The sequence below is a fragment of the Carassius gibelio genome, chromosome A5, assembly GCF_023724105.1.
Source record: "Carassius gibelio isolate Cgi1373 ecotype wild population from Czech Republic chromosome A5, carGib1.2-hapl.c, whole genome shotgun sequence".
NCBI classification, from domain to species: domain Eukaryota; kingdom Metazoa; phylum Chordata; class Actinopteri; order Cypriniformes; family Cyprinidae; genus Carassius; species Carassius gibelio.
The window spans coordinates 31,943,176-31,969,740 of record NC_068375.1 but is presented as its reverse complement, the minus strand read 5'-3'; the positions used below and the strand labels follow the sequence as shown (position 1 = coordinate 31,969,740).

Genomic DNA, 26,565 nt, shown 5'->3' with positions numbered 1-26,565 from the left:
ATGAATGAAAAATGAAAATTAGCTGAAAATGCACTCACCCACAGGCCATCTATGATTTAGGGAAGTCTGTTTCTTCATTGGAACATTTGGAAATTTAGCATTACATCACTTGCTCACCAGTGGATGCTCTGCAGTGAATAGGTGCCATCAGAATAAGAGTCCAAACAGCTGATAAAAACAATACAACAACCCTCATGAAATTTTGACTTGCACTTCTGTAACCAAATCTGAATTAATTTCCTCAAGTAGGGTGTTAGCCATATTCCCATACCAGCTAAACACCCTTTGGCTGAGGGGTTGAGCGGGAAAGAGATCTTAGCAGACCTGCTCTAATGTTTTGATTGTTTACACTTTGGGGTGAGATAAACACATGCATGGCATATTTATAATAGTCAGTGAACAATAAACTGCGTTAAGAGAATGTATTTTTTGACATAATAAAAAAAAAGAAAAGAACAAGCAGAACAGTAGAGCTTTTGATAGTAGAAATAATTTTGGATGAAGATTTTTCACTTTATTCATATGACTGACTCCGATATTAACAAAACCCCTGGAGCATCAATTGAAGCTCAAAATTATAAATTTTGTTTATTTAGAAAATAAAGGACACATTTTTTTCCTTAACAGGCATAGCAATAACATTAATGAGTGGAAGACCAATTCATCTGAACAACTACAAACACTCAAAGAGAATTTTAACACTGAGCTGTAAGTCACTGACTCCGAGCTCTAATAATACTGCGATCAGGTTAGAACATAATACTTAAGAGAGGAAATAAAAAGATCTGAAAAGTAAAGAGCTGCCCAAACACTGAACTGAACGTACGATAAGATGACCTTAAAACACACACATACACTTCTAAACCATCACAAACAGTATTCGCTGGTGGAGGTTGTTTCATTTGCAGTGTATTGAAAAAAAAAAGATTTCATTAAATACTGTACTGTGACCTCCAAATAAATGATGAAATATAATTAAACTAAGGTTAATTAACATTTCCTCAATTTATTATACATATATATTTCTTTAATACAGACTGTAAATCTGAATTACAGCCACATGGTTTATCCAACTGAGAAAAAGCAATTTAACCTTTTTAAAGTTATATTCAATTTGACTTTCTCTTTATAATCACAAGTTTACTGTACCTGCATTTAAAATTGGCTTACCTGGCCACAATAACTGAATGTTTTGTACAACAGATAATTTTATTATACATTATAGATTTAACTAAGATTACTGAAAAATAGGCTTGATTTAACTATTTAAAAACAACACAGACAACCTGAAATACTGAACTAAATGTTTTCAGAATAGTGCAAAGAGTCAGGCAATTACTGAATATTAAGTATGTGATTTGCTGCTCCATTGCGGATTCATTTCTACTCATTCTTATCGCTCTCTCAGTCCACAACAACTCAACTGCCACTTTCACAGGTCAAGACATATACACAACCCTTGAGAGCATTTCAGGCTGAATCTTATGGCTTTAAGCCAAACAACACTGATAACAGACACCTTAAATTAAAAATAAAAACATGCAAATACACCTTAGATTTAAAAAAAAAAAAAACTTGTGACATGGTTTGGTTGCATGTCAGGTGGAAATGGGTGGAAGCAGGATCAGTTGTTGTTCTCTTTGGTGGTTATGGTAACAAGTTGCTTAGCAGCCTTGGCGATGTCATAAGCACACTGGATGACCTGCTGGGTGACGAACTGCATGTCGGCCACGGAGCTGCTCTCCAGGGGAGATGCTTTCTTGCACTCACTCTGCAGCCGGTTTGCACTGGACGTTAATAATCGCAAAGAGGTCTTCACCGTCTCAGAGCGTGGTCTCTGTTGACAAAGGTGAAAATACAGAAATAAATATACATCAAATATTTTAAGAAGACTATTTTAAAGTACTTCAAATATTACACAAGAAAGTATTTGGACACTCAAGTCATACTTAAATGTTTAGAAATATCTTAGTGAATACTACTACTACCACTAATACTACTAATAATGTATAATATAAATAATATTTGATCAAAGGTGTGATTTTTGTAATGGTTCTATAAACTAGTAAATATATGTTCATAAGGCCCCATGAAAAGTATTAAGATACTTGTATTTTAGTGAATAAAAATTGAAATAAACTTTATTTAAATACATTTTGTTACTACTACTAATATAAGTAATTTATAAGTAATATTTTATCAAAAGTGTGACCAAAGTGTCCAAATACTTTTTGTGGACAATACACATCAATATAAAAACCTAAAAAACCCTTACAGATATTTTTTAAGTTAAGTTTATGAAGTGTGGAGAGACAGTGCTCACCTTGGGGAACAGGGCAGCCATTTCACTCACAGCCACATATATTCTTTCTGCGCAGGGTATAAAGCTATTGGAGAAGAAAATGATAGATACTGTGTTAAAATCTCAAAATAAAAACCATTAGAGTCTGAAGAGTGAAACGTCAAGCTAACCGCAGAGCAATCAGAGAGTAACGCTTTAAAGGCCCGTACACACTAAGGATGATAACTGTAGCAATAAAGGTATAGTTTAAACATTTCAAATAATCCCCCTTCTTTTTGAGGAATGGCAGAACCATCGACAGCCAATCAGAATGCATCCTGCTTTAAAGAAGTTGAGCATTTAAAGCAGCAGATGACAAAACTGCAGTGCAGAGTTATAATAAACAGAACATGATCGCGAGTTGGTGTGGACGCTAATATAGTTAGCGTTAAAGTTTTTGTTCTTGGTGTGAACGGCCTTTACAGCTGGACTATCAAAGAAAATACAGTTTGTCCATAATATTGCACTGTAGTGTATACAGATATTTTCTGTCTTTTGAAAAATACCCTTCGTTGAATAGTAGTGATTTTTATTCCACTCACATTACAGTTCACAGGAAAGTTAAAGATAGAAAATATATGGAATACATTTGGACTTAATTTATTTGTTTTGCAGTAAATGCTACAAGTGTTACAATTTCTATGCAACAATCCACCCAAAAACTAAAAAAAAAACATGCAGATTTGTTTGAAATGTTAGTTGTGCAGCAGACATGATGCATCCCCAGTGCTAATACACTTTTAAGAGGGTAAAACTTGTTTTAAATAACTGGGCTTGACGTTCACTAAACCGCAAAATATCTTGAAAAATCAAACACAGCAGTGCAAAACAGAAAGGTCAAAAGTTAGATGGATGTCAGTACAAAGCCTTTTCCTAAAAGAGAAACCAAGTGCATAAACCTGAGTTCCTGCAAATAGAAGTTTAGGAGACAATGAAAACTGACACAAGGCTCCGGCATTAGACATACTAGTAATCATGCATGTTCCATTCATGTTCAGATAAGTGAGTTATGAAGTTATGAAGAGAGAGGTAGAGGTAGACACTGTGCCTGTGAGGCAGGGACAGAGGCCAGAGTACCAGGAGGCAGGGTTGTTGGGGTTGGCTGGGTGGGGAGCTCTTAGGCCGAGGGACTGCATGGGAGACGGGGGCTTGTCTGCCCAAGGCACCAGAGTGCTGAAACAACCCAGACTGTGTCTAAGTCTGCGGACACTCTCCCTCTGCTCACATGGTGCACTGGTGGGGAAAGAGACAGATCGGGACCCAAACAGAGCATGGCCCCCGAAAGCGCAGACCCCAAATGATGAACACAGACAATTGAGAACAGACAGAAAAAAGGTGTGAATCGAGTAATTCAATGTATGGGAAAGAAGTGATTTTCATAAACAGGCACTTTCCATGGATAGGGTTAAAAAAAAAAGCCTAAATTGTGATTTTTTTTAAACATTTTTCAGAAAAATATATTTAATATATAAATATATACATATACCATTCAAAGGTTTGGGGTCAGTAAGAAAAAAAAAACAATTATTGCTTTTATTCCGCAATGACAGTAAATTGACAGCGAAGACATAATTTTACAAAATATTTTTTTTTAAATAAATTGTTATTTTTCAGTTTCGAAGACTGATCATAAGACTTTTTTTTTTTTTTTTTACCATATTAGAATGATTACTGAAGGACCACGTGACAATGAAGACTCAAATATTTTGCTATGTCATCACAAGAATGAATTACATTTAAAACAAATGAACTATATTGTACTAATATTTCATATACATATACATCTATCTATCTATCTATCTATAAATTCAATATTATAAATCTTTACTGTATATATCTAAAGATGACAAATATATTCTAAACTACTGAACTATCACTCAGTCGATACTAGCCAGAATGAGACTAAATCGTGCATGTATTGACTTATGTTAAATTTTTTGTTTATTTGTCATGCATTTATCCACCCCTCCATGCTGCAAAAATAATCTAATCATTTATATAAAATATATATATATACATACAGTATATATATAATTCAACACATTTTTTAAATGATGTCACTGTGCTATGATGCCAATTATTGGTAACAGTTGGTTGGAATGTAAAGGTTGGAAAGGCCAAAAAAAAACAAAAAACAAAGCTACAAAGTGCTACCTTTTCATGCTTTGGTATTATTTTAGATTTCATTTGAAATATCTAAAAGTTCTCACAGCTAAAAACATGGATTTGAGTCTCTGATGCTTTAATGGGATAGTCCACCGAATTTTTTTAGTCACCCTCATGTCACTCAAAACCTGTATGACTTTCTTTCTTCTGTGGAACACAGTTGATACTGTACGTTAAAGAATTAACAACCAAACCAAACAGTTTCAGTTCCCATTGACTTACACTGTCATTTCTGTCCATACGATAAAAGTCAATGGGAACAAAAACTGTTTGGTCACCAACAATCTTCTAAATATCTTCTACAGTATGTTCCGTTGAAGAAAGAAAGTCATACAGGTTTGGAATGACATGAGGGTGAATACAGAATGATACGGATTTTAGATTTATTTATTATTTATTTTTGGTCCACTATCCCTTTAAATTAAGTAATGCGAAAACAATTTGTATCCTACTCATGGAATGCGCCAACGATTTACATGTGAAATTGTTAAATATGTGGCAGAAGTTAACAAAAGGAAAAAGGGAATTGAATGACCTCAGATTTATTGCTGCCAAGTATGATGAAAGAAACAGGAGATGGGAGATGTTGACATTGGACATCCTCTCACCTCTCATGCTTGTTCTCCTGCGCAGCCCTAAGCAGTTCCTGGATGTTCTTGGTGATCTGCTCAGTTTTACGGATGACGTCTTCAGTGCTGGGCAGACTGGGGTCAGGCTCGCATTCATGATCATCCAGCTCCGGTATAGAAACGCTGTCTCCCATCCAGCCACTGCTGCGCAAACGACATCTTCGGCCAAAGCTGCAGGGAGGGAGGACATTATATAAATGGAACCAAGGCGTCAGGGATGAGTAATGCTTGATGCACAGCTACTTGATGCCTTTAGAGCATCATTACTGTGTTTCCTCACTTTACTTGGCCAAAAGTGGAGGACAGGCAGTTCTTATTTTCAGAGGGGAAAAAAGTCTGGTTTTGTTTGCAAGCAGTATTTATGCAGGAGTTATTTCAGGTCATAAAAAGGAAAATGGACATATACCCGGAGTCGTTCAGATCAGATTCGTTGACAGTGTTATCATAGTCACCATCAGACACACTGCTCTGCTTGTCAAATTTGGAGGCCTAAAGAGACAAGAGAGGATACAGTAAAAGAACACAAAACACACAATAAAATTGCGGTGATGGCATTGTAAATATCAAGATGTCTGGTGGTTCATATGAAACTAAACTGAACAATCTGCATTAACTGAGTGGTCAGTAGAGTGTAAGCAAGCTTTTAGCATTTAGATACATTAAAAATAGATATTTCAAGCACTAATCTTTGAAATGCATCACAAGCAAAAGTTGGCAACAACAACTTGAACATTATTTACAATAACTGTATTACTTTCTCCATATGTTTCGGATTAAAAGAGCAATATGGCTGGCACTGTTAAACAGGCTAACAATGACAAGGTTATGGTTTCCACTACCAGTGAATGCAGACAATTATATAATAATAATACAAATAAAAAATATGTACTATTGCATTACTTTTTAAGAGATAAGGTTTATTAATTATTTTTAAAGAAATTAATACTGCAAGGATATATTGAATTGATCAAAAGTGACAGCATGTGTATGAAATTTGAACTTTCTATTCATCATAAAATTAGTTTCCATAAAAATTATTAAGCAGCATAACTATCTTCAACATTGATAACGCGAAAGGTTTCCTCTGCACCATATCGGCATATTTGAATGATTTCTGAAGAATCATGTGACAGTGGAGTAATGGCAACTAAAATTAAGTTTTGCCGTCACTGGAATAAACATTTTAAAAATATATTTTAACAGACATCATTGTAGTAGTTTTACAACTGTACCTTGAATGCACTTTTAAATCCAGGGTTAGGTCATCTGTTTTGAAGAAATGACCAGCATATGCAAAAATGTAAGTAAACTAGCTATTAAACCACTTGTGAGTCCTTAGGGGTTAAAACTCAGGGTTACAACTGAATCTAGGTCATGGCCCTGATCAGTGTATTCCTTCATAGTGTAGTAAAGCAGTTACAGTAAAGATATTTGACAGCTTCACTGGAGCATGATTCGCTGTGCCAAAGCATAATGAGGTAATGGGGTCAGATGCCAGCATCACTCTGACATGGGACATTACTAAATTCGTGTAACCGAGTACTCTCTCAGTTTCTTGTCAGGCAGCACCAGTCATGAATCATGATGCTTGGAGAACTGCCACATCATGTCAGAATAATCAAATGAATGCTCTACAGTCACTTATTTATGCTTCTGCTCTCCACACATTTCTTTGCACACAAGTATGAAAAATGCATCATTGATTTGTGATGTACTGATCTAACAATAAAAAAAAGTTCAATACAAATATAATTGTTAAAAGCTGTAAAAATTTCAGATCCTCAGCTGACTTCAAGTGAGGACATAATCTACCATTAATTTTTTTTTCTAAAAAAAAATTTATTAAAAAAATTGTTTTAGCAAGAATGCAATTACATTTTTTTATTTTATTATTAAACTTTTGAATGGTAGTGTATTTAACTGTGTTTGGGTAAATTGATAAATTGAACTTAAAGGGGGGGTGAAATGCCATTTCATGCATACGGAGTTCTAAACATGGACAAAGTTTCAAAAATTAAGTTGTACGTTTGAAGGAGTATTTCTGTTCCAAAAATACTCCTTCCGGTTTGTCACAAGTTTCGGAAAGTTTTTTTTCGAGTATGGCTCTGTGTGATGGAGCGGAATTTCCTTATATGGGTCCTAAGGGCACGTCTGCCGGAAGAGCGCACGCTCCTGTAGAGCAGAGCACAGCAGACACATTCACTGATCAGAGCGAGAGCGTCGCGAAAAGTCACAAAAGAAGTGTGTTTTTGGTTGCCAGGGCAAGACAACCCTGCACAGATTACCAAAGAAAAAAACAGCATTAAGGGACCAGTGGATGGAGTTTATTTTTACAGAGCATCAACGGAGTTGTGCAAGTGTTTGTTCCCCTGCATTTCGAAGATGCTTGTTTTACAAACAAAGCCCAGTTTGACGCCGGATTTGCACATCGTTTATTTCTTAAGGATAATGCAGTCCCAACGAAAAAGGGGCACGATCGTTCGTTGGAACCGCAGGCGGTGAGTAAAACTGCTTCAAATATCTTTGTGTTGTTAACTTAGCTATCGGCGCGTAAGCACATCAAGTAAACAACATGCGATGTTGTCATCAAACTGCACTTTCCACATGTACAGCTTAAAAAAAAAAAAAAAAAAAAAAAAAAAAAGACGACAAAGTAGAACTTAGTCATTTTCCAAAACTGCTAAGCAAATATATACAGTTTCAGTACATACCACATAGAGACGTCATTGCTGATGCTGCTCTTGTTAAATTTCAGCCTCTGGATCTGATTCTGGATCATAAATATACGCTGAATCTGACTCGTGTTTTTCCGGGAAAAATCGGTACAGACTATCTTTCTCTTGTGAATATAATAAAACTAAAGACTTTTTGGAGTTATGAAGGATGCAGTACTACTCAATAGGTACTCAAGATTAACAGGATATTGAGTGAAAACGAGCATCCCCCCCCCCCCCCTTTAACTGTCAGATCAATGCATAAAAAAAAAAATCACCATAAACAAGGCCCAAAATGCATGCACACTCAGTGACAACAGAAACATGAATCTAAATATGGTAGCAATCTGCATGCACAAAGTGACCGAGCTAATCCAAACTATTTACATATCAGGGTTTCATGATTGTGTATTACTCTCAGCCCAGAGCACGTAGCATTGCAAGACATCCTGGAGAGATGAGTGAGCAGCAGCAGCAGCAGCAGTGGACAAGCCCTGAGCAGTGCATCCTGGGAGTGAAGACACGAGCCATGAAATGTATGTGCTATCTATTAGGATGATGGTGATGAAAGCAGAAATACGTATCAGTTGAAAACAACAGCCCCTGGAGGGTTGGTGCAGGGACTGTTCATGCATGGTGATGCGTGGAGCACAACAGGTGTAAGAGGAAAAGGGATGGATGAGAGTCGAGGAGACAGTGGACGAGTTCGTGAAGGAGAGGGGTGAGGAGGCTAAGGGTTCCTGGTGCTTCTGTCCACTCCCACGATGAACGGAGCATGTGAGGATGTACTTAACCCTTTGCAAACTCTCATCCCGCAAACAGGACGGGGAGGATGAGGAGGAGGAGGGGAGGAAGGGGAGGGAAGAGGAGGTGGCCACACACACACCCTTTTCGATCTAAAATGGGTGCAAATTAGACTTAAGACAGAGAATGAAAGATAACTGACCAAAAAAAACAAAAAAAACATTCAGAATTCTTAAAATACTCGGCCATGATAGACAGCCTGGACTAGAGAACAAGGTGACAGCATGTCACCAACGGTAACAATCTAATAAAATACTAGTCTGTCAATAGTAATAATTTGGTAACATACACAATAAGGTTTGATTCTTTACCATTAATGTAAAAGCTATAATGAAATTACAATAATTAAATTTAATATTACTGTATACACACTACCATTTAAAAGTTTGTGGTTGGTAAGATATTTAAATGTTTTTGAAAGAGGTGTCTTATGTAAAAAATGCAAAAAAAAATACAGTTAAAGTTAGTAATATTATAAAATATTGTAACATTTTGAAATAAGTTTTCTACTAGTATACAGTTTTATAATGGGTTTTATTTCTGTGATGGCAAAGCTTAATTTTCAGCAGCCACATGATCCTTCAGAAATTATTCTTATGTCTAAACCACAGTTAATATTTGATGATGAACAAAGTTCAAAAGAACAGAAATGATTAGAAATATAAATATTTTTTTACATTAAATTTGTTGTCCAATTTGATCAATTTAATGCACTTTCTAAAAGTATACATTTTATTATAAATTAATAATTATTACAATTAATAATCAGAATATTACTGACACTAAACTTTTGACTGGTAGTGTATACTAATACATTATTAACATTATATATTAATATTAGTCATGTATTATGAAAAATCGTGAAGAAACATTTTTATAAAACCCACACAAACCCAGTGTTGAATAATAATGGACTGATGAATTCATTATTTAACAGCTGCAGCATTGACATGCATTGGAAAATAATCAATTTCATTAATATGCAGTAAAAGCGATGAAAAGAAATAGGGTTAAACATTTTTTTTAATATCAACACTCAAAAGGTCAATGAAAAAATTAAAAAGGAAATGAATATAGGAACTTACAAAGATGATTTTTGTGAGCTTGAATAACTGTGACATGTACAACAGATATTTTTATGGTTTAAAACATGCATTTAATTAAAAATCACTTTATCCCAGTAAATCCCAATTATTGAACACAGGTACAAATTCATCAGTCAGCAAAACACACACACAAAAAGCTAAGTGCACCTTTACCTTCAAGCTTGAAATAAAAATGATATGTACAAACTAAGTTACATAAAGCAATGAGAATGAGACTGTGTGACTTATGCATTGAGTTGGCCATAAAGACATGTCTTGTATCTCCCAACTGACACATGAAATTAAAAAAAGGGAAACAGAAAATATGGTGAAATAGCTGCTATATCAGCCAACAGGATGCAAAGTGAAGTAATACGCTGAGTAGTCTATAACATAACGTCTATTTTGGAATCGCTTATAAAGCACTGAAAATGGTAAATGTACCATCAGCATGCTGCAACATTTGGAAAGGAAGGTTGAAGAAGAAAAAGGAGAGAAGGTGAAAGGCAGGTTTTTACTTACATAGGTTGGGAAGGGTTGGAGGGTGGGGAAGGTCTCCTCAGGGTAAGGGGTCTCTCCCTTGGGGAGAAAGGGCTTCAGACCAGAGCCGGTTTCATACATAGACATTGGGCGGCTCGCCCGTGCAGACAGTTGGCGTTTCAGGGCAGAGGAGGAGGAAGAGGAGGAAGAGGAGGAGGGACTGGAGGGATTGGGGTGGTCAGGGCCGCCGGGGGCCTGATAGGATTGTTGAGCGGAGACCTGCCGCCTGAGAGAACTGTTCTCGCTTTGCAGAGACTGCAGCTGAAGAGAAACACGAGTAAGCCAGAGAAATGCAGAGAAAAGAAGAAACTGTAGCAAAGCTGAGCTTACCAGAAGAACTCTTAATCACACACACACACACACACAAAAAAGATTAAACCATTGTTTGCCTTTTCCATTTAAAAAATAAAATTTGTATCAAAAGAAAACAAGGGAACTGATTCAGAGAAATGTTTTCTCCTAACTGATATCAAGTGTTATTCAGAAAAACAGCTTAAGCTACAATGCAGTTTGTTCTACTCTTTCAGTTTATATGAAACATATTTAATTTATATTTATATATTTAATTTATATAGTGGTCGACCGATGTTTTTTTGGCAGTCGATGCCGATATCTTGGAAAGATATTTTTTTAAATATTTAAGAAATTTGAAATCATTTGACAATGGATTAAAAAAATAAATGTGTGAAATAAACATACTTTAGATGACAAACTATTTTTCACAAATACATAAATATTTAATTTATATTAAAATATTTACACTGTGTGCTCAGGCGCTTAGAGCATCAAAATAAAGGTCCCGCCTCAAACACCGACGTAAAATGCTAAATATGTGCAAAATGCCAAATATCGGCCGATATATCGGTCGGCAACCAATTTTATATATAGTCATTTTCATCTGAACACAAATGTATGGCCTCCCAGAGTATGTGCTTTTTATGTGTGTGTAGTTTCAGTTGATTATGGTAAATTTTGAGTACGCCTTAGTTTAACTTTTTTGTGAATTTGTTCATGAAAATGTTCATACACAGATTTTATTCACAAAGGTGTGTGTGTAAACATTATAAGTGAATTACTAAATTATAGTGGAAAATTATCAAAATGAACATCATTTTTTCTACTATTTAGTTTGATAAACTAGCTTTGAAATCTGGCAAATGAGAAATTAATATTATTAATACTAATTGGCATAATATCTATCTTTTTTTTTTTTTTTGATTTCTGATCTAATAAACTGCAGGGGGATTGTGATATTGTAATAAAAAAGCAAATTACATATTAAAATGTCAAATTTGAACAACAAAATAACTTTTACATGTTATTTTAAAACCAATTTAAAATGTTCTATAAAATAAGACATTTACTTAGAACTTATTCAAATAATTAACTCTTGTACTTAAAAATTATGATGAAAAAATAATTACAATCAAGTTAAAATGTCAAGGAAACCATTATAAGGAGTTGCTCAATAAATCCAAACTTCTTAACAGCAAATTCCAGTTCAGCATGCAGGCACTGGCAGATGCAATGTCTAGACATGCTCAAAGAACAAGCGCATGTTAGACATGCTTAAGAATCTACAGAGACAGAGATTCACTCTGCAGCTCAGAGATATCAAGAAGAGCTTGAGTCAGATACATTGGCTAGGATCAGAAAGGAAATGCGCAGAGTAACAAAAAGCCTAAAGACTTCACTCACAATAAAATTATTTTGCCCATTTCTATTTTTACCCAGGCAGATGCTCATCCAATGCAAAGCCACACAGTTTTTTTCATTCAAATGTCACAATGGCCTAATTTTCCTAATCACAAACATTTATAATAGCATTTATAAAAGTATCCAAGAAACGTCATAATAGATATAGATATAATCCAAAACCACTTTCAAAATCATCATACATTTTCAGCAAGTTGTCAAATCTTTAACAATTAAACTAGCTACATGTTCATTTATGAGAGGACTGAAAGTGGTTAACAGTCAAAACCATCCATAAAACAAATCTTTAATATACATCAATCAACATTTCCAGCTATAATTCAATCAGAAATGTCACAGGAAAGCTGGAACTGTAATTTCTTTAAATGCTCATTTTGGGACTGACCTTATTTTATATTTAAGAAAACTTACTAAACAATTATAGCTTGATTTATGGATGACTATATTAGACACTTCAGTGAGTGTGAGCAAATTCTGTCCAACTAAATTACAATAGATCATTTTACAGAATAATACTTAAATGGGTTTTAAATTCAATGTAAGAGAGAAATAAATAACATTTTAAACTATTTTCACACTGAAATGACAACAAAGGCCTAAAAGTCTCCAAATTCAATTCATAATCATTGTTTTGTAGTCAATAAATTTTAGCTCCGATTTGTATTCTGGAAACCCTTGTATGATATAAATACATATAGAACACAGCCAATTAAAATAAGTCATGCTGATGCAAGAGCCAACTTCATAAATCCAGTTTGTGGTTAGGGAGGTTAGCATGCCAACTAATCATCAGCAGTCAGTATGTTTTGGTTTCATGTCTCTAATACTGTATGTCTTTTCCAGTGGTTTAGAGGTCAACGTCATGCTGGTTATTTGAACACTACAGCAGGTATTACAGTATTATTTTGACATCAGCATTCCAGGGGATTTTAAGAATCTTAATCTTTCAGTCAAATCTGCCCCCTCACGTGCAAGAAGAGGTGCAGGTGTAGGGGTTAGACAGTCTTGCTTTGTTTAGCTGCTCTGACCAGGCCATTCAGCGCTCACTGCTGAATCTCTGGTACCTTTTTCTGCATCAATCTCAGCTCCTCACTCAGATTACTGTTGGCCTTCATCAGTGACTGAATTTTGGCCTCCGAGGCTGAAAGTGCATTTTTCACCTCCAGAAACTCCTGCACGGAAATCGGTCCATCAGACAGATCAGAGTCCAAACTCTGAGGAAAAAAGAAGTAGCTGGATAAGAGCTGACATGTGCACATATATACTGCAATGGCAAGAATGGCACAAGACAAAGTATCTAACTCTTTACAAGTCTACCTTAGTTCTGTCTGTTTTGCCCACTCGTAAATCAGTTTCCGTGTCCTCATCGGATGCCACACTGTCATAGTCTGGCTGGTCAATTTCTTGGCTTTCACTTCCATGACGACTGCCCATATTTTTGAAGAATACATCAACATTATCTATGAAGAAGTAGACACAACAATCATGAAACATCGATAAGAACTTTAAAAGAAATCAAAGCGTAAGGCTGGCGTGTCTGTGTGCAGGCTGTACCTTTAGGACTTGAGACTGAATTCCCCTGCTGGCGTCGCTTTGCATCACTCAGAATATCAATCACAAGTGTGGCAAATTCATGAGCATTAAACCTTGCCAGTTTTTGTCTTCCCTGTCAAAGAAATTAAGTGATGATTTCATTGCCTGAACAACTAGTTAGTGTTTACATTAATAATTTTACATTTTTGGATGGACTATTGCTTTAACTTGATATTCCTTAAAAAGCAATGGACAAAGACGCACTCTGAATGTGCACATTGATCAAAAACTACTATAGTAATACGGAAGGTAATTATAATTTATTGGAGCTTTATTGTGTAAAGTGGAGGTTTGTTACAAAAATAAAACTTTCTTGATAAGTGGCAGTGCCTCAAAAGACACAACTTCTCTATAATCTATAATATGCAAAAACTATCATTTGTGGTTCGGTTCTAACCTTCAGTGCATAGTGTTTTTTATGTCATTTCCTTTTTTAATAATTTTGTGAAATCTGTTTCCATGTTCCTCTGGCACATTTTTGCATGTTGCACTCACAGCTGCAAGGACTCCATAAATGGTGTCATAAAATGTCACATGTGAAAGTGCAATCTCTTTATTTCCTGTTAGAGACTTAAAGCGTGACAACTATCTGTTCAGAACTTGCCTGGTTTCGTGTTGATGAGTACTCTGGGTTTACAGGAAGGAAAGGCACAACTGTTGTCTCCAAGTTGCTGTGGTTCTGTGTAGCTAGCCAAACTGTACCAGATACAAAGAAAGTGCTCATCAGTGCGTCACGATTTGCACTCGTATAATGTACGTTCCATGAGTCACTTCTTTCCATTGTTTATTAAATGCAGATCATCTCACCTGCATCAGTCTCTCTTCGATCAACTTCATCATACACATCCATTGCCAATTCCTCAAACAAATGATCGCTGAGCTGCAATGATATTAGCAGAGTTGCATCAGTCATCTCTGCTCTCAATGGTTTGGTTTGGAGACAGGTCAGTTTGTATAAATGCTGTCTTTTATATTAATGATTGGCAGATAACGGTTTTGGGGGAGTTGCTACACTTAAAATGACATCTACCTCAGAGAAGCCCAACAGATTCCTCTGCTTAGCAGTGTTGGCTTTTCAAATAACAAGCTACAGTTTTTAAACTATAGTTAAGATAAGCTTTCTTTAAAGTATACCTACACCACAATCTACGAGCAAAATGTAGCTATTTAAAGGGGCAATCATTAGATTCATCTATCACAGTGTGGATTCTAAAATGTGGTCAAAAACATTATGTAATTCAATATTCTGCTTATTATATCAACTTATCATGATCAGGCACAAGTTAGTTTATTATTTTGCTATGCAAAAAAAAAAAACATGCAAAAACAAAAATTGGAGGGACTTCTGATTATAGTCAGTAGTGTTGGGCAATATAGTCATTTTTCAAATCGTCATATTATCAGCCCGTGAGATAGACGATACACAATATTATCGTGCATGGGTGGAGCAAGAGAGAGACTCTTTGTTCTCGTCATAGCATAACTATTTACGGTTTTAAACCGCACAGGTGCATGAGAGAGAGCCTATGGAATCACCGATAATCAAAAAAAATATACTTTCAAACATACTGATAAACTAATGTTGAATATAAAAATACTGTATTTAAAACAGTTAGTTCATAAATAGATGCAACTGTCATATCACGCGTCCTGTGACAAATCTGTCGCATCTGTCATTTAAAGTCCAATAGTTCAACAGTAATATTGGACATAAACGAACACGGTAAATATAAAGCATTCAAAACAGGTACCATATTTTTCGGACTATAAGTCGCACCTAAGTATAAGTCACATCAGTCCAAAAATACGTCATGACGAGGAAAAAAAAAACATATATAAGTCGCACTGGACTATAAGTCACATTTATTTAGAACCAAGAGAATACATTACCGTTTACAGCCGCGAGAGGGTGCTCTATGTTTACTAGGGGTAGACTACAGGAGCACTGAGCAGCTTAGAGCGCCCTCTCGCGGCTGTAGACGTTAATGTTTTCTCTTGGTTCATGTCGAATTAATTTTGATAAATAATTTGAACCTGACTATAAGTCGCAGGACCAGCCAAACTATATAAAAAAAGTGTGACTTATAGTCCAGAAAATACGGTAAGATCATATATTTGGAGTAAAGTATTCAAAACCGGGAAGTTCATATATTTGGAGTAAAGTTGAATTGAACTGATCCATCAGTCATACAGCGTCGATATATCGTTGATACATGATACTATCGTCTATCTGCACAACCCTAATAGTTAGATTAAATAAATCATAAATCATGTTTTTATTGTTTTACATTAACATGCTGATTCACTAAAAAGAATCAGACTCCCAAAGCAACTGCATTGAAATAAGTATTATTGTATTATTGCATTGCATTGCTTTGCATTGTATTGCATAAAATAAAGAGGACTTACAGACTGCAGTTTTCTTTTAGCAGCTTTTGCGAACTCTGATAACTCCAGACTGCTATAAAAGGGAATAAAATGGTAAATAATATTAGTTATAGATTTATTATAAAAACTGTAACGGTGAAGGATAAAAGGTTAAATAAAATTTTCAACTGCCATTCTCCATTTCAAATACTTACACATTTCTTTTCCATCAAAGACAGCAAAAAAGGAAATGGCAATATATTAAGTTTAAATTATGTTCATCTTAAAAACCTGTTTGAATTGCTGTCATAGCCATGCAGGGAATTATTCTGGGATGCCACCAGTTTTATCCAGTGACCAAAACATGACTAAGCAAATCCCAATATATTCCTCTAGAAGAAACTACTGTAAAAAAGGCATCAGTTCACTCAGGAAAACATTAGAATGCATTAGATTATTACTACCTGTCCGCCATCTGTGGTATAATGAAATGCTGTCCATTCTTGTGATCTAAAACACAGAACATATTGACATTTTCAACTGACAATCCATACTAAAGCAATAAAACGCATTAAGCTGACTCTGACATCACGGTGATATTTTATTGAGCCATCTGGCACTCTGAAGATCATAACCCACTAAAGAAAAAGTGTGCAATAAACTGGCTTCATCAGCATCTGCAGCCTCACAGCTGGATATCAAAACATCATGATAGCACACCATCGCTCTGACTCACCAGGCTTCCGCCCACAGAGATAGAAGGCCAGCCTATCTGTGAGCTCATACTGTATTTCCACCAGTCTGTCTGCCAGGTCTTGATGGCCAGCTTCCCTGATTACAAACAACACAATGACGTTATGACACATGGGTTTTTATTTTTTACTTCGAGGTCCTGTGCCAAATGCTGCCCTCAGCCCTTGTGATCCCTCTCAGAGTCCTCCGTGGAATTGCACACCAATAACAAGGCGCACAGCAGGCCTTCTGAGTCATAAAATGACAAATGGGACACCATTACAGATCAGTGGTGTTATTGTTAACTATGATTAAATGATTAAAACTGTTTTTGGTAAAACAGTTTTGGCAAGTTTCAGTTGAAGTAGTAAAAGTCAAAAGCAAATAACAGAATTAAACTTTATCTCTTTAATTAAACCTGAAAAAAAAGTTAATTTAAATGTTGATTACAAAACCGTTTTGGTTCGCAAAGTTTGTTTGTTTTGCTTTTTGTCCATACAATGGAAGTCAATGGGTACCATAACTGTTTGGTTACCAACAATCTTCAGAATATTTTCTTTTGCGTTTCACAGAAGGAAGAAAGCCATACAGGTTAGGAACAACATGAGGGTGAGTAAATAATGACCAAATTTTCATTTCTGTCTGGACTATCCCTTTAATCTGGATATTTGTCAGCGAAGGCCACATGACAAATCCATGACAAGTATTCTTTTTAATCATTGCATTGACAAAAAAAATTGGAAGTAATCAATAAACGCAGTTTTCAGTGCGAGGCAGCTTTGGACCATCAATGGATTAGCTATTGATTACCTTGCATAGTGGATGGGCGTTTTGCCGTTGGAGTCTGGAGCACCAGGGTCTGCCCCATAAACACAGAGAAGCTCAACCTGGCACACTTGCCCTGCTTTAGCTGCTATGTGCAGTGGAGTGTTTCCTTTCTCCTGTTTAAACCAGTGCATAACCGTAAAAGAATAGCAGTAAGTTTGCAAAGCATTTTTTATGTAACTGAACATGGTCAAATTAAGATCAGAGCTTTTTACCGGGTGGAAGTAGTTGGGTTGAGCCCCGAGCGATAGTAACCGCAAACAAGTCTCAAGATTGCCGGTTCTAACGCTGGAGTGAAGTTGCTAAAGGATCAAAGACAACGTATGTCAATAGAAACTTTTTTCAACAAGTAGGACAGAAGACCACCACATCAGATGAGTATTAGATGTACTAGAGGAGCAATAATGCATGTAAAGTCTGAAGAAAAAATGCACCATAATGAATGCACCAAATATTTGAAATAACTGAACAACTTAAAGGAATAGTTCACCCAAAAATGAAAATTCTGTCATCATTTACTCACCCTCATGTCTTTCCAAACCTGTATGAGTTGCTTTCTTATGTTGAACATAAAAAAAGATATTTGGAGATTGCTGTTCATCAAACAGTTGGTGGTTCCCATTGACTTCCATAGTAGGAAAAAAGAATACTAAAGAAGTCAGTGGCAACCATCAACTGTTTGATTGACCAGCAATCTTCAAAATATCTTATATGTTCAACATAAGAAAGCAACTCATACAGGTCTGGAAAGACATGAGGGTGAGTAAATGATAACAATTTTCATTTTTGGGTGAACTATCCCTTTAAATAGAGAAGAACGTCAACCATAAAACTGTTAAATCTTTCCTTACCTTGCTTAGATCAGTGGCTGCTGTACTGTCATCATCTCGACAGGGTAAACGATGGACGAAAGCCAGCATTTGATACTTTGATTTTATGAACTCTGTTTTGTTAGGGCTTTTTGAGTGAGAGAAACAATGCAGCTATTAGAGGTAATTAACATTGGGGGCAGTTGATGCATTTCAGCCACTATCTTTTTGTATACACTATTGCTCAAAACTTTGGGGTCAGCAAGATTTGTTTTTTACTTTTATCTTATGCTCACCTAGGCTATATTTAACTAAAAATACAGCAAAAACAGTAATATTTTGGAAAATTCTAACTTAAAGGGTTCATGTGTTGCGATCTGTAAAGTTGCAAAGACTAAAGTCTCAAATCTAAAGAGACATTCTCTATCAAAGTTAATACTCGTCCATGCTCTCCTATAACGGCTCATTCAAACACGCCCCCACATGTCTACGTTACTATGTGGGAAGATTTGCATAACACCGCCCAAATGTTTATCATTTGTAGCATTATAAATGTCTTTACGATCACTTTTGATCAATTTAATAATTTCTGAATAAATATTTATTTTACTGACCCAAAGTTTTGAATGAAAATGTATACCAAACATACATTTTTCTATAATAATTACAAAAAAAAAAAATTCTCCACTTTCAAAAATATTCAAAGAAAAACAAAAATACTCACTGGGCTTTATCCTGTGGATTGGGTTTGCGTTTCCCGCTGGTGATGGATGACAGGTCCAGCAGAGTGTGCTCCCATATTGCATTAGCACCATTGTTGTATAATGTTTGAACCATCTGTGAATGAGAAAAAAACTGATTTCATCCATTAAAAAAAAATAATAATTATGAGAACATTCTCCTTTAAATATGCTTTGTGAGTCACACTCTCTGTTGGATGGCCCTCCAGTGAGGTCGCACACCAATAAACCATTTTCTTATAACCATTCAAAAAACTCCAAACACACTTCTATACATACAAATGTGGAAAATTTTACTAGAAAAAGGACACATTAAATTAAAAGAAACATTATTGGATTAAAGCTACGAGTCATTTAAATAAAAAGAACAGGAACTTGAGAGAGAGAATGCTGCAGGCTGTATAAGTACACAATGCTCTGACTGTTTTTCATGTTCTCATTAAAATAAGAGGCAGACAAAACATGGCTATTAGATCTCTTTCTATGAATGTTTTTTTTTTTTGCTCATTTTAAAATTAGTCAAGTGAATTTGCATACATATTGACTTAAAGAAAAAAAATTGTAAATTACAAAGTTCCAAGACGGCAGAAAGCACATTATGTTTGCTTAAATTATTTTACAAAATGTGATGCATGTAGCCTAGGCTACTGCTGTGAATACAAATAAACAAAAACAGACTAGACTAAATTAGCAGGCTATGTTCATAACACTTTATTATTTCTGTGACTAAATTTCAATCCTGATAAATACATGAATTATGATGCATCACCTTATTATAGTAAAACATTGATGCTTTTGGATTTAAATATTTAACAAAGCATGCAAATGCTTTTATCATATTTGTTTTGTGATCGCACTAGTTCCAGTAACTTATTTCTTAAGTTTTCTGATAACTTCTCTTTGTTGATGAAATGATGGGGTTGCATGACTTTGTTCCTGAGAGGCGTGTAAAGAGCGGGTTTTAGTGAAGTGCAGCAGAGCTTCTGGCTATTTAGCTATTTAGTATTTCTGTGAGAAGAGAAAAAAAAAAAGAATTATTATAATAAATTTAGAAAAAATGACCATTAATACTGATAAGATGATAATAATAATAATCTGAATCCTACTAATAAGAACAGTAAAAAATGCACTAAGGATGAACGAGCTGCAGGATTCATGAATATTAATCAGGTTGTATCCGTTTGCGGGAACTGATTGGCTGAAATCAAAACAGGGACGATAATAAGTGAGCACCAGGCAATGAGAATGCCGTTTGCGCATTACTTCTGCCCACTTCGCACATGTGAGAGAAAGCGACGCAAGTATTGCGCCTTCACACTTGAGTTTAAGGTACACAAAAAAAATAAACACAGGTGCGCTACACGTCCATTGAGGTGAACTGAAAAATATCACAGATCGCTTGACAGAGAGTGAAACTGAACCGCTCAGTCAGAAAGTGTTCAGTGAGTGAAAATATATCTGTGCTAAACTTATACTTAGCCTCCAACTCAAACAAAGAATTTGTTAGCCACTGGCTAATATTACACATCATTTAGTCGCCAGAGTGAAGATTTAGTCACATATGCAAGTGATTTACTTGCAGTGTAGAGGGTTGGAAAGACATGCAAACAAAAAAAGAAAACCAAACTGGATACGAGAACAGCTATATATTAAGGATATAAACAAACATTTGGAGTTTGGATAACCTCCAAACCAAACCAACTAGAAAGAAAATTCTACAATGTTTATATTCTGAGGTAGATTGCTGGCAACTAGGGCTGTGCGGTTAAACGAAATCGCGATTTGAGTCGTTGCGATTTGCTAAAATCACAAAAGCCTGCGATGTGGATGCGATATTACTTCTGCTCCAGAGCATATGCATGACTGCAGCCTTGAGTGGCAGTCTTACTAACCAACAGAGTGAGCGCACCTCCGTTCTCCTCAATCAGCACTGCTCTAGCCAACTGTGTTAACGCCCACCATTAAAAAAAACCATAATAAAAATTTATTTTTTGCAATTAGATATCTTCACCATATCGCACAACCCTACTGGGAACCGCCATTTTAGGATATTTCTGATTTGGTCTTAGTGATTTAGGAGTCCTCTTCACTACTCCTAACGTAATTTTAACACTGAAATGGTTTGTGTAATACTCTTAAAGCAAAAATTTATGAGTCATAAATTTAGGACTTACACACTCACTATTTTTAAGATTTTCTTCTAAATCAGCAAGTTAGGAGCTACTTTTAGATGTGATCTAAAGATGTGAATGTTTTAAGATTTAAGATGTTTTGTGAATACAGGCCCAGATATAATTGTTTATATATTTTTTTAACTAGTTGGTGCAGGAAACTATAGTTTATTTATGTAAGTGAGTATAGCAGAATAAAGTAAAATGACAAATTATATCCAAAAATTCTTCATACAGTAGACTACCAGTAAAACTTATTGGGACCAAATATTATTCAGACCAAGTCTGTGAAAATAAATTAAGTTGACAGCATGCCCAGGAGACTACGAGCAGTCATTAAGGCTAAGGGCTGCCTGAACGTATTGATAGTTGTGTAAATACTAACAGCTATCTGAATAATTTTTGGTCGATTGAAATCTATTACATACCTTGCTATTAAAGTTATCTAACATTGTCAAGCTGAATTTGTTGACAGTTTAACTAAGTTATTGTCTAGTTAAATTAAAATCCTCTAAACTATAGAGAATAATCTGTGATAATGTGAGAAAGGTTGAAGGTGTCTGAATAAATTTTGGTTTGACTATCTATTTAATAAATTAAGTTAACCAGCTAACATTATACATACTCTTTTGGTTTCTGTATCCAATATTTAAAAATTTTACAAATGCAATACAAATATCGGTACTCTGTATCGGCAAAAAAAAAAAAAAAAAGTGTTCCTATGGCTCAGTGGTAGAGTATTGTGTTTGCAATTTTTTACACATACTGGTAAAAAATGTATAGCCTGAATTCACTGTAAGTCACTTTGGATAAAATCTTATGCTAAATACATAAATGTAAATGTATAAAAGTATCAGTCAGGCAAAAGTTGAAAAAGTGGTATCAGGGCATCCCTAATATATATACATGTATTGGACAAGTTAGTTAATATACAGTATATAAATTTGGACCAAAGTTAGAGTTTGAGTAAGGTTCAGAATCTATCAATAACACTGTAGATATTAACATCAGACATAAAAACCAATATGAATCGACCACTACTTTATAATGTGCTTAAGACTAAAGAATCATACTACAAAGCCAAAAAGTCTCAGATGAAGCAGGGTGGCCAGTTAAAGGCATAATAAAAGGGTCCCATGGTGTCTGCTTGTCTGAGAGTTTAGCTCACCTGTAGCTGGGTGGGCGGCCAGGATGTGTTTGACAAATGCCGCACTTGTGAGTTGTGGCGACCTAGACTGCGGTGAACACCGCAGCACACATCACATATCAAAACTCCTCTGTTCACAGATGCCCAGCGAGGATCTAAGGCATCCCAAGAGAATCAACAGATTAACAGGAAGAAAACAACAGCTTGTCTCAGCAGGGTGTTTATCAGTGATCGATACACAATAACATTAATGGAGCTTTTTGGCTGGTGCATGAGAGTGAAAACAGAAACACAATACTTTTAAAAAGCTGATGCAAGGAAGATGCTTTTTACAAGAATGCACTGAAGAAAATTAACAAATGTGCTTGTGTATTACAAACATTTATTCAAGCAGTGCACAAAGTCTTCATGAAATGGGAGCCACATTTTCACACATTATAACTCTAACTGTACTTCTGTAATTGACTATATTTTGAACTTTTGAATAAACTTAACATGCACAAATGAATTAACTTCGCAAATGCGCACTAAGCAAGCATGTTTTGATCAGAGTTATTATAGTTAATTAAAACCATAAAAACATTATCACTGAAATAATACAAATGTAAAAAACTTAAAATATTAAAAAACATATTTCACTTCAGCTAGTTCCATTTATGCAGTTTTAAATAATGTATTTATGATCCACAATAATAGTCTGATAAACCATAACTAGTAGCAGAGATATAAAAAAATATGTTAATATAAGCATTTGATATTTTTTAATTAAAAATATATGTAGCAGATGATGACAACAAAATGCGATGTGGAGTTCTTCCTTATAAGGCCACAGTAGCAAGGGTTTAATGTCATCCTTTCATGGTCGGCTGTACACGCGCTAACTTCCTCTTACATACACATGCCTCAAACCACAACAAATGCTAAGAAGCTGAGCTTTACTTCCAGGGTACGAGCAGGTGACTGGGAAACACTGCACGGCTTTACTTTCACTACCTTACAGATTATTCAAGAGGGTCATCTACTGCAGTGTAATTCTAAACTAGTTTAACTGCAGAATTTAAGTCAAGAATCAAGTGGCAACCTAAAACAGTAAAACAAAAATAATAATCTGATCAGTATTGAAAAATCTATGAAAATACCATGGACTGCATATCTACAACAAATTTAGCATCAAATAAAATAGACTAAAAGGGATTTTTATAGCATTTGTAAATGGATAAACAGCAGCAGCAAATGAGTGATTTACCAGCATAACAAATGCAACTAACACACGGCTATATATTGCAGCGGTATTATCATCTAAATTGTTTCACCACTTTACTATACTAAGCACATGATATGGTTAGCTGCAGCCTGCAACCCATTTTTAAGTCACAACCCATCAGCTTAGACCTGCCTCAAACACTTGATCACTCAAAGATCCCCCACTACTACACTTGACAAACTCAACGACCCAGAGACAGAATGACTGCTCATATATGAACACTTGTCACTGGCAATCGTCATTCATGGGCGTCCAATATCAAGCCAGTTTTTAATAGAATTCTCACTCCTTCACTGAGTCATTATACCAGATCAGTGAAAGTGGGGCCAACCGCATTGGCCCTATGACTAAAGTGTCTGAGCAGCCAACGACGTGTTCATATTTTCAGCTTCGTTCCCCATTCCCCCCACCCCCAACTTTTCCCAAGGGCAGATTCCAACTTGTGATTTCCATTCCTTCAGAAACAACGATGTGAGTCAGCACTTGAGAGTGTCAGAATTCCCCAAGAACAGTTTTGAGGATTTTACTGTCACACTGATTACAGGCAAATGTTTTTTTCTAATTAAATATTAATTAAATGCATTTTTTTTACATTGTTATACAGATGATTAAAATTTGAACCAAAAACCTCTTAACCCTGTGGTGGTTTTGGGCCATACAAATTTTTTTTTTTACTACATCAGAATGGTACAAAATCTGGAAATATTATAGAAAAGACTAATGGCATTAAAATAGACACTTGTTATCTTTGCAATTCAAAATTACTGGCATAGGAAATTAATAGGACATAAAAAAAGAAGATTTTTCAGGGGGTACAATCTACAAATGAGCCATAATGAAGCAGTTATTAATAGCATCTAAAAGTATATATCAAAATGCAAAACCTAATAAAAGTTAGTAATTATGTCTGAAAATACTCTTATGAGCAACTATGGAATACACAGCAAAAGGTAAATATAAAAATATGCCTTCCATGCATTAGACTTTAAATCTAATGCTTTATTGCTCTCTTTTTAACTTAATGTATTATTAGAAAAATAATTTGTAATTATTTGTATTATTTTAGATAGAAATAAATGGTGAATAACTGAGAGGTGATTATTATTTAGTAACTTTAAATCCTCTCAAAATACCAAATACTAAAGAACAAATACTACTGAAACAAAATCTATTTATTTGCTTAAGTAAAAATATATAAGTGTATTACAATGTTACATTTATTTTCTTCAGTCTATTTTGGCCTCAGAGGATTACAAATATGATCCCTATTCCATAACTTAAGTGAGGAGAGCAAGAGAGATAAATCTAGACTAAATCTGTGCCAGGTGGCCAGGCTATTAAAGATACCCACACTTAAGAAGTTAACAACCAATTTGGGTTTCAAAACCTGTGTGAGAGATATAGGATACCACAGTTGCACCAGTCAGACAGAAACATGAGCCATCTCAATTAAAAACTGATCCACTGATAAGCAGAGAGCAGCTCAGAAGCAAAAGTCACTTCCCTTCAAGCACAGGAAGTATCAAACAACAGCTGCAAAGAGGCCAAGGGCCAGAATCAAGCACCTGGCACAAGCATCATTCCCCCTCACCCTTGGTCTCCCTTCCTCTTCTTTTCTTTCTCTTTGACCCAAGTGCTTCAGCAGCTAAAATAAACCCCAGTGCTGAATGACTAAAAATATTCACCCTAACAACAACTGCCCAATAATACTGACATGCTGGGGCAGCCCAGGCCAGCTGGTGACTGAGGCGTAACTAATCAAGGGGAATCATTAAGGGGAACGAGGAGAAAACTGAACAACAGAACATAAACAAATCACAAGAAAAAAGTTAACAGTGTTTCATAGTTTAAGCCTCAAAACGGGTGCCATGTCATAAGTCATAATCTGATCAAATATAGGATTTATGAAATTGCTCTCTACAAATTTCTGCAATTTAATAAATGTGTTTTCTTTTTCCTGTCTCGTTTATAGTCTTTGGAAGTCAAAACTCTGATATAGCCATTTATCGTGTAATGAGGACAACAATGTTATATAATGTTTCATTCTTCAGTTTCTCAGAGCTCAGGGCACTGCATGCCTTGGTTAGGGTCACTTGTTAGTAATAACCAGATTTTTTTATTACTAACATGTGCTGGTTAGGATCACTGGTTAGATATAAATATTTATTACGATTAAGTGACCCTAACCAATACATGCAGTGCCCTGACCTCTCAAAGATTGAAACAAAAATAAGAACAAAGTGTCTCCATTCAGTAACCTTACACTATCAATATATCATATATGTCTTCACTAGGAATACTACTTGAGGATCAATAAGTACACTTACCTATTTCTCCAGAGAAAGTAAGATAATGTAAAATATAGTGTGATTGGTCATAGATCCTCACAACCATCATTTAAAGCTGAAAACACCCGTAGAGTTGAGTCAAAGCTGTATGCAGTGGCTCTGTCTCAAAACGTTCTGATCCGCCATCGTTCAGCAGTTTGGACGCGCTTACGATGCCTAAAATGCTGTCTAACTAGACAGCGCTTTATGTTTTGAGACGTAGCCAGTGGCAATACATCACTACACTCTAAAATACATTTATTTATTATCCATTTATATATCCAAAACACAAATAATGTTTGCTTAAAAATCTGAATCGTACATGTGTATAGTTAAATGTCATCTTTCGGTCTCTTAATTCAGTAACATCACCTGGTTATACAGTTACACGAATATACTCACCCGAACTGCTGCAGTCCGCGCAAACTTCGCTATTTCGCAGCCGTTTCGACATCCTTGTCTCCGGGAGCGTTGGTATTACCATGAATTATCGACCAACAATCGTCCACGGGTAAATTTAAAGCATGCACCGCTTTGACATGATGATCGGATCTGTTTAAAAGCGTTTTATCACTGAAAGATGATCTCATGCCAG

At 35.5% G+C, this 26,565-nt stretch overlaps 1 protein-coding gene across 3 annotated transcripts; it reads right to left on the bottom strand.

The window, feature by feature from the left end:
• Positions 1 to 474: 474 nt before the first annotated feature.
• On the bottom strand, positions 475 to 26,520 carry git2a (G protein-coupled receptor kinase interacting ArfGAP 2a). Of its 3 annotated transcripts, none has more exons than XM_052595730.1 (20): positions 26,373 to 26,520; positions 22,401 to 22,534; positions 19,046 to 19,158; positions 18,364 to 18,469; positions 17,728 to 17,814; positions 17,498 to 17,628; positions 16,692 to 16,786; positions 16,420 to 16,465; positions 15,998 to 16,049; positions 14,396 to 14,468; positions 14,193 to 14,284; positions 13,550 to 13,661; positions 13,313 to 13,455; positions 13,060 to 13,209; positions 10,262 to 10,540; positions 8,645 to 8,746; positions 5,543 to 5,625; positions 5,116 to 5,307; positions 2,324 to 2,387; positions 475 to 1,837 (listed from the first exon to the last, which is right to left on the bottom strand). In XM_052595730.1, the coding sequence occupies exons 1-20, from the start codon at positions 26,452 to 26,454 to the stop codon at positions 1,625 to 1,627; spliced, it is 2,349 nt and encodes a 782-aa protein (XP_052451690.1). In that variant the 5' UTR covers positions 26,455 to 26,520; the 3' UTR covers positions 475 to 1,624. The 3 variants fall into 3 exon arrangements, with proteins under 3 accessions (XP_052451690.1, XP_052451681.1, XP_052451699.1); XM_052595721.1 differs by lacking the exon at positions 8,645 to 8,746 and adding an exon at positions 3,419 to 3,574; XM_052595739.1 differs by lacking the exon at positions 8,645 to 8,746.
• Positions 26,521 to 26,565: the final 45 nt, after the last annotated feature.

Excerpts from the sequence above, each read along its gene's own strand:
- git2a (XM_052595721.1), bottom strand. The coding sequence starts at position 26,454 with ATGGTAATACCAACGCTCCCGGAGACAAGGATGTCGAAACGGCTGCGA. Across the intron at positions 17,629-17,727 it reads AACCCAACTACTTCCACCCG|GAGAAAGGAAACACTCCACT; the intron begins GTAAAAAGCTCT and ends TGGTTTAAACAG. Across the intron at positions 13,210-13,312 it reads GCAAAACAGACAGAACTAAG|AGTTTGGACTCTGATCTGTC; the intron begins GTAGACTTGTAA and ends TTTTTTCCTCAG.